This window comes from Glycine soja, chromosome 20 (genome assembly GCF_004193775.1).
Source record: "Glycine soja cultivar W05 chromosome 20, ASM419377v2, whole genome shotgun sequence".
NCBI classification, from domain to species: Eukaryota; Viridiplantae; Streptophyta; class Magnoliopsida; order Fabales; family Fabaceae; genus Glycine; species Glycine soja.
Window position 1 is genome coordinate 11679056 of NC_041021.1, and position 16582 is coordinate 11695637.

Here is a 16582-nt window from a genome sequence, read left to right on the forward strand (position 1 = left end):
CAAAACACTACCCCTCACGTGTTGTCTCGTGTGGGTTATGAATATCTAGAAAACAAGTTGATGGAAGAGAAGAAAAAGAAAAAAGTGGAGGAAGTTGCTTGGTCCAGAATAATTGACATTGTGATTGATCCTCCATCTCCCATCAGACGACACGTGAAGTGGAAGATGGCCCGCACCAAGAAAACTGGGCAAATGACATCTAAGGCAGCAAATGAAATTGCTAACAAGATTTTAAGTCACTTTCAATTGTTAATTGCAATAATTTATGTTTATTGTGTGACTGAGTAAACCAATAAATGTGTTTCTTACAGGATTCATTGGAGGAGCAGGTCTCACAGGGTTCCTTTGTCGCCCATGGATGTCAGGATGTACTGACTGATGTCATTAGGTGACCATGATCGTGTGCATGTTGTGGAGTCAGTGTCACCATCAAGCAATACTTTAGACCGACTCCAAGATCCTCCTGCACGTCTTCCTTCATGGCTCCCAAAGACCTGGAGCATCTGACACAAAAAATCAAGGACAAATTGGAGGAGTCGATTACAGAAAAAGTGACTCGACAACTAATGTTATCCTTCAGCCAGATGCATTCTCAGTTTCAATCGCAGATGCAAGCACAAGGACTCGCACTACCTCCTAAGCCTGAGGTTGTGATGGAAGCTTGCTTGTGGAGCTTCTATGGAGACTGGATCTTTGAGCTTTAATGAGGTCCTTTAATGGTGATTTTCCACCATGGAGATGCAGCGGAAGACAAAGGAGAAGAAGTGAGAGGAGGCGCCATCCACTAGGGAATAAGCAATGGAAGAAGGAGCTTCACCACCAAGATGAGCCTTGGATAAGAAGCTTGGAGAGGATGCTTCAATGGAGGAAAAGAAAGAGGGAGAGAAAGAGAGGGGGGAGCACGAAATTGAAGGAAGAAAAAGGGAGAGAAGTTGAACTTTGAGTTGTGTCTCACAAGACTCTCATTCATCAAAGTTACATCAAGTGTTACATATGCTTCTATTTATAGACTAGGTAGCTTCCTTGAGAAGCTTTCTTGAGAAAACTTCCTTGAGAAGCTTCTTTGAGAAAACTTCCTTGAGAAGCTAGATTTTAGCTACACACACACCCCTCTAATAACTAAGCTCACCTCCTTGAGAAGCTTCCTTGAGAAGATTCCTAAAGAACCTAGAGCTTAGCTACACACTCCCTATAATAGCTAAGCTCACCCCCATGAAAATACAAAAAATTTCCTACTACAAAGACTACTCAAAATGCCTCGAAATACAAGGCTAAAACCCTATACTACTACAATGGCCAAAATACAAGGCCCAAACGAAGGAAAAACCTATTCTAATATTTACAAAAATAAGCGGGCTCATACTTAGCCCATGGGCTCAAAATCTACCCTAAGGCTCATGAGAACCCTTGGGCCTTCCCTTGGATCTCTGGCCCAATCTACTTGGAGTCTTTTATCCAATGCCCTTGCGGGGTAGGATTGCATCATTCCCTCCACCTTGGAAAGGATTTGACCTCAAATCCCGAGGTTCTTCATACTCTAGGCTCCTTCCCTCGACACCTGTAAAAAGAACAAAAACATATGTATTAGTGGTGTTTGGTATGTTGAAGTAAGGTAAGGTCTGAAAACCCATTTCCTGGGCATCTTCCCATGAAGGAACATGGTTCCTCACCAACTCAATGAGTGGTTCTTCAAGTATAGAAAAATATGGGACAAACCTTTTGTAAAAGTTTGTTAAGTCATGGAATCCCCAAATTTTTCTTATACTTGGTGGAGTGGGCCACTCAGTAATGACCTTTATTCTCTTAGGATTCATGGGAGCCCTTTGATCACTATTTGAAAAATTAAGAAAAGTAACGCAATAAAACATACCTTTTTCTGTATTTTCATATTGATGATTCCTACCAAAAAGTATGACAAACCTAAGGTGTCCAATATGAGTATCTAACTTTGTATTGAAACTAAAAATAAGAACAAACCTACCTAATGGGTCCCTATGTACACACACCATGAAGATGTTAGGTGCACAAGTGATTTTACAAAAGAGGGTTGCACCACTCAAAACATTCATCATACCACCTATTTTAGGGACTTGGTGCCTATAATACCTATTTTGGGCACCTACAAAGCACAATGATTTAAGCTCTTGCAAACCAAACCCTCATCCAACAACTTCTTTACTTAAGGAATAAACTCAAGCCCAAGAGGTGTGGCAATGCTAGCAAGTGTCTTTTTACAAAAGAGAAAATGTGGAGGTTGTCTAAGAGGGAAAGTTTCTTTAATGTTTTTATTTATTTCAAAATGACTTTCCTTCTTAGCTAACCTCTTGGAGGAGACACTTACCTCCTTACACTCCTCCTTAACCATTAAAGGTTGTCCTTCTTCTTGGGGTTAGATTTCTTCACTAGATTCTTCCCCTTTTGCTTCTTGACTTTCACTAGAGGAAGGTGAAGTAGTAGCCTCTTCTTGGCTACTATAAATATCCTAGCCCCTCATAAGCATGGTTTTCTTAGTGGGACATTGAGAAGTAATGTGTCCTCTTCCAAGACATTTAAAGCACTTTATGGAGCTATTCTTCTCTTGCATACTAGCCTTAAGGGGTTGTTTTTCTAGTGTCTTCCTCTTATCATCTTTGGGCTTAGAAGGTGTCACCCCTAAGATGCCTTGACCTTGGTCTTTCTTTGGATAAGAGTGAGAGCCATAAGATTTTGAAGTAGACTTCCTTTTAAGTTGTTGCTCTATCCTTATTTCCCAATCTAAGTTAGCCTTTACATTGTCCTTCCCGTGGAAGTATGGGAGGTTAATGTTAGCCTCTTGAGGATTTCTTTCCTTTTCTCTCCTATGGGAGTGAGATCTAAGATGTGATCTATGTCTTTCTTCGTAATAGTCATGAAGTTCTTCACTTAGGCTCTTGCAAGAGTTATGACTACTACAGGAGGCATGTTTTTCTCTTTTCATTTCTTTCATTATTTTTCTTCTTTCTTCCTCTCTTATTTTCTTTCTTTCATCTTGACTTATTTCTTCCACTCTTTTTTTCCTTTTTCTTTTCTCTCTTGTTTTTCTTTCCATAACTTGAGGGAACTCGACTCATCTAAGATTCTAGATAAAGGGTCTTTATGACTAGTACCCTCGCCATTAACACTAGATGAATGATGACTCATGTTGGTTCCTAAGTTGTGGTTCTTTCTTGTTGGAGGTTTGAAAACAAAAGGTAAAATAAACTATGGTTGAAACTAGCCAAAATAAACACTAAAAGAGGCGTGAAAGATAAGGTAAAAAACTAATTGGTAAAAGGAAAGCTATCTAAGTGGCTTGACAATGGAAGGTAAAGGAAATAAGCTATGAAAGTAAGCAAGAAATGTAAACTAGGCGAATCCTAAGAGTGCTTGGATGACCACATTTAAGGTTCCCAACAAAACACTCACAATCCTAAGGGAAAATTGCCTAAAATTATTACACACAAAGGGAAGTAGGGTGACCTATTGGAGGCTCCCAACTTACTTCCAATGAAAGGCCTTTTTGTTACAAAATTTGAAAGCAATGAAAGTAAAGTAAATTTTCAGTTACAAAATTGCAAAAAGGTCCTCAATTTTGGTGGTTTTTCTCTCTTTGGTGATTCACTCAATTTGGAGTTCTTCTTAGTCAAATAGCTCATAAGGTGGTTGGCCCCTTGCTTCTTGACTCAAATTCTTCAAGGGATGACACCAATCCTCCTTCCAATTCTCCATATGGCAACCCACAAACAAGGAAACAAAGAGACAAGCAATAACCAAAGACCAAAAAAAATGAAATGAAAGCTAAACCAATGGAGTTTTAACAAGACAATTTTTCAAGGATTATTCAACAATTAAAGCAATGAAAAGGACATAGAAGCAAACTAGGACTCAAAGAGAAACTTAGAATGGCTCTAGAGTAGAGTAAAAAAACAAAAAAAAAAAAACTCAACAAACCTCTAGCTTTGGCACTTGTTTTCACAGTAGTTTTCAATTGAAATTTCAGAACTGAGATTGGTATAACATAGGCACCAATTATAGAATAAATTTTGAGCCAAAACAACAAGCACACTTCCCTTTCACTTTTTTTTCCCTGGATACTGATTTTTCTACCAAATTGTGTGATTTTTAGTATTTTTTCCTTTTATCCAAATCACTTGGTTCTTTTTTAATAACTTTTTCCCCGATGTCTAGAAAATTCAGTAAAAAGTTCAGCTCAAAATTCAAAGTAACCAATTCTCAGTAATTTTTACAACTTTGTATGTCCAAGCTGCCAGCACCAGCGATTTTTCTTAAGCATGGTATATTGATTGCCTTGGGCTTACTTTCAACCTTCCTATGTATGTTAAACTCACTAGGATTGTTTACCACAGTTTTAGGAGTTCAATATTCACTTAGGATCAACATTTCAGCCAGCAATTCAATCACCAAAACTCAAATTCACAATAGACATAATCATAAGGAAACCTAAAAGTTCAAGAAAAGGTTCACAATCAAAGACTCACTAAGAATTTTGCATGAACATGTTAAGGACTAATTAACATGAAAGATTTGACTCATCAAATAATAGGCTAAAAGAATTTCATAGACTCATGAACAAATGAGTTAGACAAAGAAACAAGAAAATAAAATTCAGCACAACATAAGAAATCTTATGTGACAAGTTTCATGACTAACATGACTTCTATGACAAAACTACAATAGGTGAACAAGTCACTCTAGATTTTTGAGGTTTTCTTCTACTTTAATATTTTTGTAAGAATTTTATGGTTTAGGTTTCAGCCACAAAAAATAACAAGACAAAACTCAAACGAACCTAAACTCAACACAATTCATGGTTCAAGAACAAGAACAAGAAATTTGAAGCATCGAAAATCAAATCTAGCTTCTATAGCAAGTTTAATCGGTGGAAACTCTAAAGAATCATGTTAACAACATTTAGAACAAGACATGTGAGGAGATACATGGAGAAAAATGAAGAAACAACAATGGAAGAGAAGGTAAAGAAAAAAAATTAATGGAGGTTTAAGGAGCACCTACTTGAAGCTTTTGTGCTCTGATTACCACTTGATGGAAGCTTGCTTGTGAAACTTCTATGGAGACTGGATCTTTGAGCTTCAATGAGGTCCTTTAATGGTGATTTTCCACCATGGAGATGCAGCGGAAGACAAAGGAGAAGAGGTGAGAGGAGACGTCATCCACTAGGGAATAAGCCATGGAAGAAGGAGCTTCACCACCAAGATGAGCCTTGGATAAAAAGCTTGGAGAGGATGCTTCAATGGAGGAAAAGAAAGAGGGAGAGAAAGAGAGAGGGGGGAGCACGAAATTGAAGGAAGAAAAAGGGAGAGAAGTTGAACTTTGAGTTGTGTCTCACAAGACTCTCATTCATCAAAGTTACAACAAGTGTTACACATGCTTCTATTTATAGACTAGGTACCTTCCTTGAAAAGCTTTCTTGAGAAAACTTCCTTGAGAAGCTTCTTTGAGAAAACTTCCTTGAAAAGCTAGAGCTTAGCTACACACACACCCCTCTAATAACTAAGCTCACCTCCTTGAGAAGCTTCCTTGAGAAGATTCCTAAAAAAGATAGAGCTTAGCTACACACCCCCTATAATAGCTAAGCTCACCCCCATGAAAATACAAAACAATTCCTACTACAAAGACTATTCAAAATGCCTCGAAATACAAGGCTAAAACCCTATACTACTACAATGGCCAAAATACAAGGCCCAAACGAAGGAAAAACCTATTCTAATATTTACAAAAATAAGCGGGCTCATACTTAGCCCATGGGCTCGAAATCTACCCTAAGGCTCATAAGAACCCTAGGGCCTTCCCTTGGATCTCTGGCCCAATCTACTTGGAGTCTTTTATCCAATGCCCTTGCGGGGTAGGATTGCATCAGGTTGGTCCTTCAGTTGCTCATGTCAGCACAAAGGAGAGTTGTGTTGATCCCTCAGGGAACGATCCAGACACGAGTGACTCAGACAAATACGGGTTATACGTCGAAGAAAATCCTCGCCACCTGGTTAATGAACTACAAATGGAAAATTTAATTATGTCATTCAAGTTTGCTGAAAGTCAGAGTTCACAGGTTTAGGTGAAGTCTGAAGAGAGTGTGACTACCCAGACTCATGAGGAATCAATAGTGACAAGATGCAAGTTTGTCCCTACATCTGGACAAGCAAATGAAGAATCAACTCAGGATTATTATTTGGCTAGAGACAGGGAAATGAGGACAATCAAACCTCCTAAAAGATATGGTCATGCAGATATGATCTCCTATGCTTTAATATTTGGAAAGGAGATTAAAGATCAGGAGGAACCTCAGTCCTATGATAAGGCCATAAGCAGCAAGGACAATTCAAAATGGATTGATGTTATGGAAGAAGAAATGGCTTTTCTAGAAAAGAATCAAACCTGGACACTTGTGGATTATCCTAAAGGGCAGTCAATTGTTGGATGCAAATGACTATTCAAGAGGAAAGAAGGCATTGAAGGAGTTTAAAGTGGAAGGTTCAAAGCTAGGCTAGTAGCTTGTGGGTTTTACCCAAAAGGGAAGGAGTAGATTTTGTAGAAATCTTCTCACATGTGGTAAAGCATAGTTCAATAAGAATTCTTCTTGCTATGGTAGCTCATTTTGATATGGAGCTTGAGGAGATGGATGTCAAAACAACATTTTTGCATGGAAAGGTGGATGAGACCATTTATATGAAGCAACCTACTGGTTTTGTCAAAAAGGTGATGAACAGAAGGTATCTTTGCTCAATCGGTCCCTATATGGTCTTAAATATTCTCCTAGGATATGCTATAGGCACTTTGATGATTATATGATTAAAATTGGATTCTCTAGGAGTGCTTATGATTGTTGTGAACTGGAAATGTCACAAGAATAGGAAACCAATTTACATGTTGCTCTATGTTGATGATATGCTACTAGCCTATGAAAGCATGACTGAAATTGCTAGAGTGAAGAGATTGTTGAATCTAGAGTTTGAGATGAAAGATCTTGGACATGCTAAGAAGATCCTTGGTATGGAAATAACCAAGAATAGAAAGGAAAAAGTGTTGTACTTATCTCAGGTAGATTACCTCAAAAGGGTCTTGGAAAGATTCAATTTAAAGGGAGCAAAGTCAATTACCATTCCCCTAGCACAACACTTTAAGTTGTCCAAGGAACAAGAACCAAAGTCTGATGAAGATATAGCCTATATGCAGAAAGTGCCAAATGCTAGTGTTGTTGGAAGTATCATGTACTTTATGGTGTGTTGCAGACCTGATATATCATACTCTATGAGTGTGGTAAGCAGATTTATGGCAAATCCAGGCAAGAGGCATTGGGAGACTGCTAAATTGGTTTTGAGGTACATATCTGGGACCATTGATGTTGGACTGAAGTATGTTAATCGAGGTGACGTTCCTATTATTGAAGGGTATGTGGATTCTAATTTTGTTGGGAGCAATGATACAAGAAAGTCCACTATTGGCTATGCTTTCAAGGTGTTTGGAAACTTAGTTAGTTGGAGGGCTAATTTGTAGTCAGTAGTAGCCTTATCCAATACTGAAGTTGAATACATAGCAACTAGTGAAGTTGTAAAGGAAATATTGTGTGGTTAAGAGGTTTGGTTTCAAAACTACTCCAAGTCAAAGAGCTAAAAATCACTGTAATTCACCGTGACAGTTAAAGTGCAGTGAGTTTGAGTAAGAACCAAGTGTATCATGATAGAACAAAGCATGTGAATGTCAAGTATCATTTCATTCGAGACACGATTGTTGAATATTACTGGTTCTAACTAAGCATTAGACCAAGGTAAAGATTATTGTAAGTGATCTAATTTTAGTTGATTAGTTGGGGGAAGGGTTAGTTGGCAACCTTAGATAGTTATTTTTTCTATTATTTTGTTAATAACAAAAGGCATATTATCACATGTATATAAGTTCTGTTTTTCTATTAATAAAAAACATAGCTCCAATTTATTCTCAATTTGTTTGTTTCTACATCAAAATCCATCTTCTTCATTCTTAACAAATTTATTAATTCAAGGATGAGATAGAGCATCTCCCAATTTCCATTTATATAATAATTTTTCTTTATATATATATATATATATATATATATATATATATATATATATATATATATATATATATATAAACTTTAAAATGAAAAATTAAAACATAATATTAATTCAACGTTCAAATATTAAATTAAATAAACACCATTTAAGATTCTTTTGATGTTGATATGTGGCTAGCTAGTTTCAATAGTGTCTATTTCCTACTAGCTTATTCCCAGTAAGCCCACAAGTTAGTGCATCTCTTGGGATTTTTCCAACTTTGTGAACACCCTCAGCAAAAATCACACCCATTCCCATGTGCAAATGGGGTTCAATGTGACAATGGAAGGCCCAAACTCCTGGGTTATCAGCCTTAAACCTCAAAGCAGTCCAACCATATGGAAATATCACAGCAGTGTTCCTCAACGGTGCATGTGTCAAATTGAATTTCTTCTCATCACTTGGTTTGAATTTCCCTTCTCCATACCCCAAAACCCAAAAGTCATGTCCATGCAAGTGCCAAGGGTGAATCTCACTACCACTCCCAGATAATTGGTTTGCATTCTGCAAGATAACATCAACAACTTCGTTAAGGTTGAACATGTATACCCCATTGCCAATAGTTGTATTAGGGTTCACAGGAGGGTTGAAGATGTCATAATCTTGTGGGAAGGTAACTGGTGGGGGAGTTTTGTCAAAGGCATTATTTATTTTGAATTTGATGGAACCCAAGTAAGGGGTTGGCGGCAATGTTAGGGACACATTGTTAATGGCCCATTTGGTGAATCCATCAAGCAAATTTTGGGTGTTGAGGAGGAAAATTGTACGATCAGAGCGTTTTGGAGGTTGTGGGGTCCCCATTTTCGCAATGATTTTCTTGGTGAACGCTTTGCTGCGCTCAAAATCATTCCAAAGGGGAGTGATGGGTGGTGGAGAAATTGGGAAAATTGAGGCAGAAATGGGCTTATAGTTTAGAATGGTTAGGCCTTGTGGGGTGTTGGGTGCCCTTCTTCCTCTCACCCCGATTGATAGCCAATAATTTTTGTTTGGATCTTGGTCTGTGCGAAGGAGCACTGAATAACTTTCCCCAGAATAGATGTCAATATCATCAACCGCAAAAGGTGAAACGTAATTTCCATCAGCTTCCACCACTACAAGTTTGTGATTCTGCATCACATATAGAAATTACTTGGTAATGTTAATTGATGCAAGAAAATGAACCTATATGTGCTGCTATTTGTGATGACACTGATTGTCTAATCAAGTAAAATTGTTTCACCAAAACTCATTCGCCAAAAGCCTAAAAGTATTAACGAAGCAAACGGAAATTTATTTTCTTGTTAAGCAAATTTATAATCAAAGAAAAATATTTGTAAGAATGTGTCCAAGTGAAATGTAATATACGTTGTAAAAGAAAGAAAATAGCATTTGATTATTTTGGTGTGGGCTTTCTCTGAGCTTCAGATTATTTGTAAAGAAATAATTGTTTATCTTAAAACAATTTACATTTTTATCTCTTTTTTCTATTTTATCGCTTTTCATAATCATATCAAATTATCAATCACTTAGGATTATTTGTATGCATTCGATTACTTTCTTTTCCTTTTCACTTTTACGTTATTCTGTTTCTATCTTTCTTTTCTTTTTATTTTTTTCTGTCCATACATCTAAAAAATTGAGGTATACGAAGATAAGTTCTCAATTTCAATTTCAATGTCAACTTAGTTGGCTAGATAATTGACGTCCCAATGTGCGAAACTTGAGTACTTGACTAATACCCTATTACCATGATAATATTGGGTAAGTACATCACATCAGTGGCCACAATCCTTTCATTATTTGAAAGAAACAAGCTTAACTTGATGATAAAAGAAAAAAAAAATGTGAATTCAATTTTTTTACTAACAAAAGAATTAACAATTACCAACTAATATCTATAATAAAAAAAAAATCCTTTCATCCTTTCACAACGTGGCAGGTCCTACCAATTACCAAATCCATGGAATCTCACTCACTGATAATTTTTCTTTTGTTTTCCTAATATTTTTATATTTTAAATTTAAATAATGATACGTGAACACTTATTCATTTTAAATATTTTATCAAATCTCTCATTTATAACTCGGTGAGTCCCACCTACATACCTCGTGATTCTAATTTCCAAACACCGTCCATTATTTCGAGAACAAATAATTGCCCCTGTTTTGTAACATTACCTATAATTATATCTATTTTTACTTTTGAGAAAAAAATGGTTATGCATTAACAATGATAATATAAATAATTTTATATGATTGTTTAATCATAAATTATTATGTAAGGTAAGATGGATATTTTTAAAAATAATTATTTTAAAATAATTTAAATAATAATTTATAATTAAATGATGATATAAAATTATTTTATACTATTATTAAAGGATATACATTAAACTCTTTTATTTTTTATGCAAGTATTTATAATTAAGATATTTTCCTTTCTAGCTATACAACATCCCGATTTTAATGTCATTGACACTTTCTTTTATAAGTTCATTTTTTTCATTACCTTTACAGTACATTAATATAAAAGACTAATTAAGGTAGAAACCATCTTTCTTTACTATATGAAAGATATATGACACATCATTTTCCAACTTTGTTGACGCCTTAATTAGTCAAGTTTTTACCGTAACACCTAAATTATTCTATTGTTATTAAACAAACGATTAATAATAGATGTGATGAATCACGTGAATTTCCCCAATTGTTTCTTTTTGGTTTTATGTGGGAAGTGATAGCAATAAAATATCTTAGATTAACCGCATCACACAGCTAAAGGCCACTAAGATGCACCTACGCGTATATGACACTTCTACAACGGCATGCTGAATGGACACACAATAGATTTGGAATCAACTAAAATGATTAATGGTATTTTCTCATTTAATTATTATTGTTTTGTAAATTTTACTCTCTAGTTTTTTTTTTGAGAATTTTATCAACTAAAATTTATAATTTTTGTACATTTTACTATTATGTTATTAGTAAAATCAAGTCGTTTCATGGAAAATAATGATTTTTTTAGTGACATGTCATTAGTAAAATGCAGACGAATTAAAAACTTTAAACGGTAAAATTAAAAAAAAAAGTGATAAAATTCACAAAATAATAAATGTTGGATGGTAAGATATGAAATTAAAGCAAAAGATAAAAAATAAAAAAACATAGAACTAAAAACACAAATAGATAATTAATGAAATGCAACACGTCATATATAAGGTCATATAGAACTTACCGAAATGGCTAAGTTGAGTGAAGCTAGGGCAGTGGTGCTGGCAATCCTGATTCTATAGGTCTTGTTTGGCTCCACATGAAGAATCTGAGGGGCACATTCTTCACCACCTTTAAGTTGGCATTGGGGTAGGGTTGTGTTGATGAATTTAGATGCAAGGGAACAATTGAATTGTCCTTTTCCATTGATGAGTAGAGTCTAAAAATTGGAAAAATGGGTAAAGGGTAAGAAAAATGTGAAAGTGAGACACTAAAAGTTGCCCGATAATTAAGGGAAATTAGTTAAGTGTGTATTCTTCTTTTCCTTTGTATATTTTTTTTTTCCAAAGTAATCATGGTCATTGATTCATTGCTATCAGTCACTTAAGATTTTGTCATTCAATTAATCAATTAATTAGTATTTTAAAAGTTTGACATATCAAGAATCGACTTTAAAAAAAGTTTGATAACTTTTGTATATTTTGTAAAATCTAGTTTTATAATAAAAATTATTAAGAATTAATTCGACAACACATCAACTTAAAGCTTACATGTAAAACAAAATATTGGAACATGACTATATGCTCCTTTACATTTTCACTGACAATACAATAGTAAGGAAAAGCTGAATAGCTTTTTTATGATTGAGTTACTGTACGGAAATTTTTTTTTTTTTAAATTAAAACGAGCCAACTTTTCATTTTCTATTTTTTTTTACAGAAAAAAGATCTTTTTTAAAAAAATATATATAAGTATATAGAATAAAAAATGAATAAATATTAAATATGACATTAATATATAAATTTTTTTATCAACATATGTTACTCATTAATTATTAATTTATTATTAATGAGATATTGAACCAGCTTTTTCACTTTTTTTTTCTTTTTATCATCAAACCAATCTTAATTATATCTCATACTATAATTATACAAACCAATCTTATATCTCTTACTATAATTATACAGTCTATCATGTGTACGAAGAAAAATGATATATTACTGTCTATACTTTTATAAGTGATTTTCGGAAATTTGAAAGACAAGCCTAAACTTGGCTAAAAAAAAAAAACCTAAACTCATTTATACTTTTATTATAGTAAAACAAAAATCCTCATTTTCACAATATCCCGAAAGACATAGCGTGATTTCTTCTAACAGTTTTCAGTAAAATTCAATTAATAATTTCAAAAGTGTAATAATATTACCGACCAAATTAAATAACGAGTTTGAATTTATTTATTCTAGCTTGTGAATTTTTTTAAGATTAAAAATTATTAAACTTCTTGCTGTAAACTTAATTGAGATTTCATTTTATATTGAAACAAATTAGATTATTTAATTTCTCTTGGTGGAAATACAGTTAACTCTTAGAGTATTATCATTCAAGAAGTTTTATTTAAAACAAAGAGAGAGGCAAATGAGTTTCATATTAAAATATAGACATTACAACAGAAAAATAAAAAATGATTAATTACTCTTTAAGTAAACTCATAATAATGTTTGAACGAGATGAAAATATAAAAAAGAGAAAAAAATAAATAGATGAATTTTTATTTAATTATAAAAATGAAAGAAGAAAGAAAAAATTGTCTTTTAAAAATAAAATGTTTTTTATTTGTTCTATAATTTATATTTCGAAATTTTCTCACTCTTCCTGTTTTCTTTCCCTGAATCTAGCAAAGGGTTAAACTCGATAGTCTTCAAATATGTGTTAGAGAAAAGGAGAAACGAAAAGAAAAAAAAAAAAAAGTAGTAGATTGAAGATTTAAAAGATGCCCCCTGTTATAAAAATCCAACACCACTTTGCGCAGATGGGTCACATGTGCAAGTTTTTCTAAGCTACTTTGCAGAATTTGATATGATTTCGATCTGGAATTTGTATCTTTATATCCCAATATACTATTTTTAATTCTCTGTCTCATGTGGGGGGCCCTTAAAAAAGTTAGCATGAGTTGTTTCAATTTCATTGCAGGTTACGTGTAAACCTTGGATCAAATGCCTCTTACAAAATGGAAAATAATAATACTTACAAATAGTGGCGGATCTAAGATCTAATTCAGTGAGTAAATTATAAAGTTTAAATATATAAATACAGATAAAATTAAATACAAAAATAAAAAAATTTATTTGTAATTTTCTATGAACCCAGAATACAATATATATGTTGGTCCGTCCATGCTCGCAAATAAAGTCATTTGAAATTTAAGACAAAAGATACAAGGAAAAAAATAAAATAAATTATAGTGATAAAAATTATGTTATTTATGAAAATAATTATAATTATATTACTCAGTAAAAAAAGTCGATAGATTTAGTTTGTGTAGAGGTTTCCAATGGAGTTTGCGTTATTCCCAGGCCCAAAACACCCAAGTTTATTATTTCTGCCTTTTATTCATTGAAAAAAGTGAAAATTGATGGCAATATGAAAATAAACATACTCTAAATATTTATAAATATTTTTTAACACATTGAGTCAGTTTATTTAAATTTATTTATTAAAATAAATACTTATTTAATAAAATAAATAATTTTCTGCTTATTTTAAAAAGTAACTTTTATTTATTTCTTAAAAAACATTTATATAAAAAATACTTATTTTAATTTTTCTTAAAGTTTAAACAAACTCACTCATTATATGTAAGTAATAGTAACATTAATTATTCAAAACAAAATTAATGTCTAGTGTGAAGGCTATTTTTATTTAATTATTGAAAAATAATAGTGATATTTCTGCTTAATGAAATTACCTGAGGTTCACCAATCCATTTGAATGGTTTGGAAGAGAGGCCAACTTCCTGTTCATGTGAACTGGTGTGCCACAAATCACTAAGAAGAAGGTTGAATTCACCATCGTAATGAAACGGTTCGTTTTGTCCCTTTGGCAAATCTACTATCAATGAACCATACAACCCAGCTGATCTTTGCATACCATGGTGTCCATGATAGAAATATGTACCAGGCTGCACCATATAATAACCCATGAATAAATCATTAGTGGTAGGTTTCATTGTGTAGAAGAAAAAAAAATGAAAGTGAAGTTTAGAAAAATATTTAAATTAATACAGATAAAAAGAGAGAAAAAGAGGTACCAGACCCATACAAAATTTTGAAAATTTCTCTTTATTTTTCTCCTATTTGTTTATTATATTACCAAATATACGCCTACATGAGAGAACAACAAATGCATAAAATACACACAGAAACCACCAAGAGAGAAATCATAGCCGGAGATGCCACTTGTTGAGTGGTCCATTTAGACGACAAAAAAAGAAAGCACGAAGAAATATATAGCAGGGATACTGTTCTCGTACACCAAAAATTTCACATTACTTGAAAATCAAAGTGAAAAATAGTTTATAATACTCTCTATTAATCTATTAACCAAGAGACACCTTTTAATTTAAGAACAAATATGTAAAGACTCACATGAGAACTAAAGCGAGCAATACTTTAAATATGATGATTCTAACAACGCAATAAGTTTTAGATTGGAATAGATATATATTTTTATATAATAAAATATATAAATTTTTTTTTAGAAATTAATTAATATTCTATTCTTCTTATCTTTTTTTCAAATTCAAATTTTAAAATCTTTTCTCTCTTCTTATTTTCATTTCTTTGAACCACACAAAACTTTGGACTCAAATATCAAAGGATACGACCTGGGGAATCAATCAACATTGTTTTTTCAGTATAACTGACAATAGAAATGACAAATGCCTAGATTCAAGTGAAATTAAAACATGATTATAAAATTTCAAGTTTGAATTTTCTTCTCTTAATTAATGAGTTGATTCAACCAATCTTATATGACTTGCAAGTCTATTATTATTGTGTCTTCTTTACATGCAAGGATTAAAAATTAAACAGAAAAAAATTATGAGAGAAGAGAAATGTAATTACCCTGTCAACTGTAAACCTGTAATGAAAAGTCTCTCCTGGGTTTATAGCACACTGTGAGATGGCAGCAGTTCCATCAGCCCAAGGAGTTCCAACCTGCATAACCAAAACAACAAAAATCAATAATTAATAATGCATTTTTTATAATCAGCACTAGACATAGTAAAACAATATATTTTTCTTGATCATCAGAAAATTTATAACAGTTCATACATTCTGCTTCATTAATCAAATTAAATCCCTTGAGAATTGATGTAGTAAAACAATATATAAATACTAATAATATAATATTTGATATTTATACACAAAAATTAAGAGAATGAAGAAAGAAAAAAAGAACCTGTCTGATTCCATGCCAGTGAATAACAGTTCCCTCAGTGAAAAGCTTGTTGGTGAGAGCAATGTCAAGAATGTCACCAACTTCAGCCCTAATAGTTGGGCCTGGAAACTGGCCGTTGATTCCCATCACAACGTGTTCCAAGCAATCTGGCTTTCTGATCATGTACTCCACATCAAACTTGTAGTGCCTCACTCTTCCTCCAAGGGACAAATGTGCTAAACCTAACCATATAATGCACCAAACAAAAAGTGCTTTCAAACCCATTGTTACTAAGCTAAGAGAGAACCTTTGCAGCAAGGTCTCAAGTAGCCGAAGAAGAAGCTATTAGTGGAGAATAAGAAGAACTGAATTATATAGATCTGAGTTGTCTTTGGATGGTGGCACCATTGCCTAGATTTGCATATATAGAGAGGGAAAAGGTGATTTGAGATGTAACAATTAACATCGTGCTATTGAGTTTTTTTTTTATTATATTAATTAATTAATCTTTCAAGTACCGCGTGCAACTTACTTTTTTAATGGATCAACTAGTTCTTCATCTACCAACAATGGTGGTCACAAGCACTAACAACAATTTGTGTTTGTTTAAGTGATTTAAAATTTGAATTCTTATTATTTTTTTAGAGTGAAATAAATTATATTAGAAAAATAATATCTATTTTATGTGTATTTCGGGTCTCTAATAAAGATTAATTATCATTTTCAACTCGAATTATTTTATAATAATATCGTGATAAAAACATTAATTATTCATATAATTTTTTTTTAACTAAAACATTTGGGGATGGATTTTTATCGAAAATGCTTGAACCATAGTAAATTATTGCTCTGGCCATCTCAGACAAAAGTAAGGTGACAAAGCAATAATACAAAGTCATTATTGACTTACATATCTTATAGGGAACTGATTTATTTAAATATAAAACTATAAACTAAACTTATTTGATAAAAGTATTTTTGAAAAAATAGTTTATATATATATATATATAATATTTCCTTATCAATTTGTAAAGAATTTTATTAAAATATACTAATAAT

At 32.9% G+C, this 16582-nt stretch overlaps 1 protein-coding gene across 1 annotated transcript; it reads right to left on the reverse strand.

Annotated features, from left to right (window-relative positions):
* Positions 1-8155: 8155 nt before the first annotated feature.
* Positions 8156-15938, reverse strand: LOC114403173 (L-ascorbate oxidase-like). Its single transcript, XM_028365963.1, has 5 exons — positions 15545-15938; positions 15208-15300; positions 14049-14261; positions 11325-11519; positions 8156-9215 (listed from the first exon to the last, which is right to left on the reverse strand). The coding sequence occupies exons 1-5, from the start codon at positions 15806-15808 to the stop codon at positions 8253-8255; spliced, it is 1728 nt and encodes a 575-aa protein (XP_028221764.1). The 5' UTR covers positions 15809-15938; the 3' UTR covers positions 8156-8252.
* Positions 15939-16582: the final 644 nt, after the last annotated feature.

Coding starts and splice junctions, on each gene's coding strand:
- LOC114403173 (XM_028365963.1), bottom strand. CDS start 15,808: ATGGGTTTGAAAGCACTTTTTGTTTGGTGCATTATATGGTTAGGTTTA. Junction 11,520..14,048: donor AATGGATTGGTGAACCTCAG/GTAATTTCATTA, acceptor TCCAATTTTTAG/ACTCTACTCATCAATGGAAA. Junction 9,216..11,324: donor CACTCAACTTAGCCATTTCG/GTAAGTTCTATA, acceptor TATGTGATGCAG/AATCACAAACTTGTAGTGGT.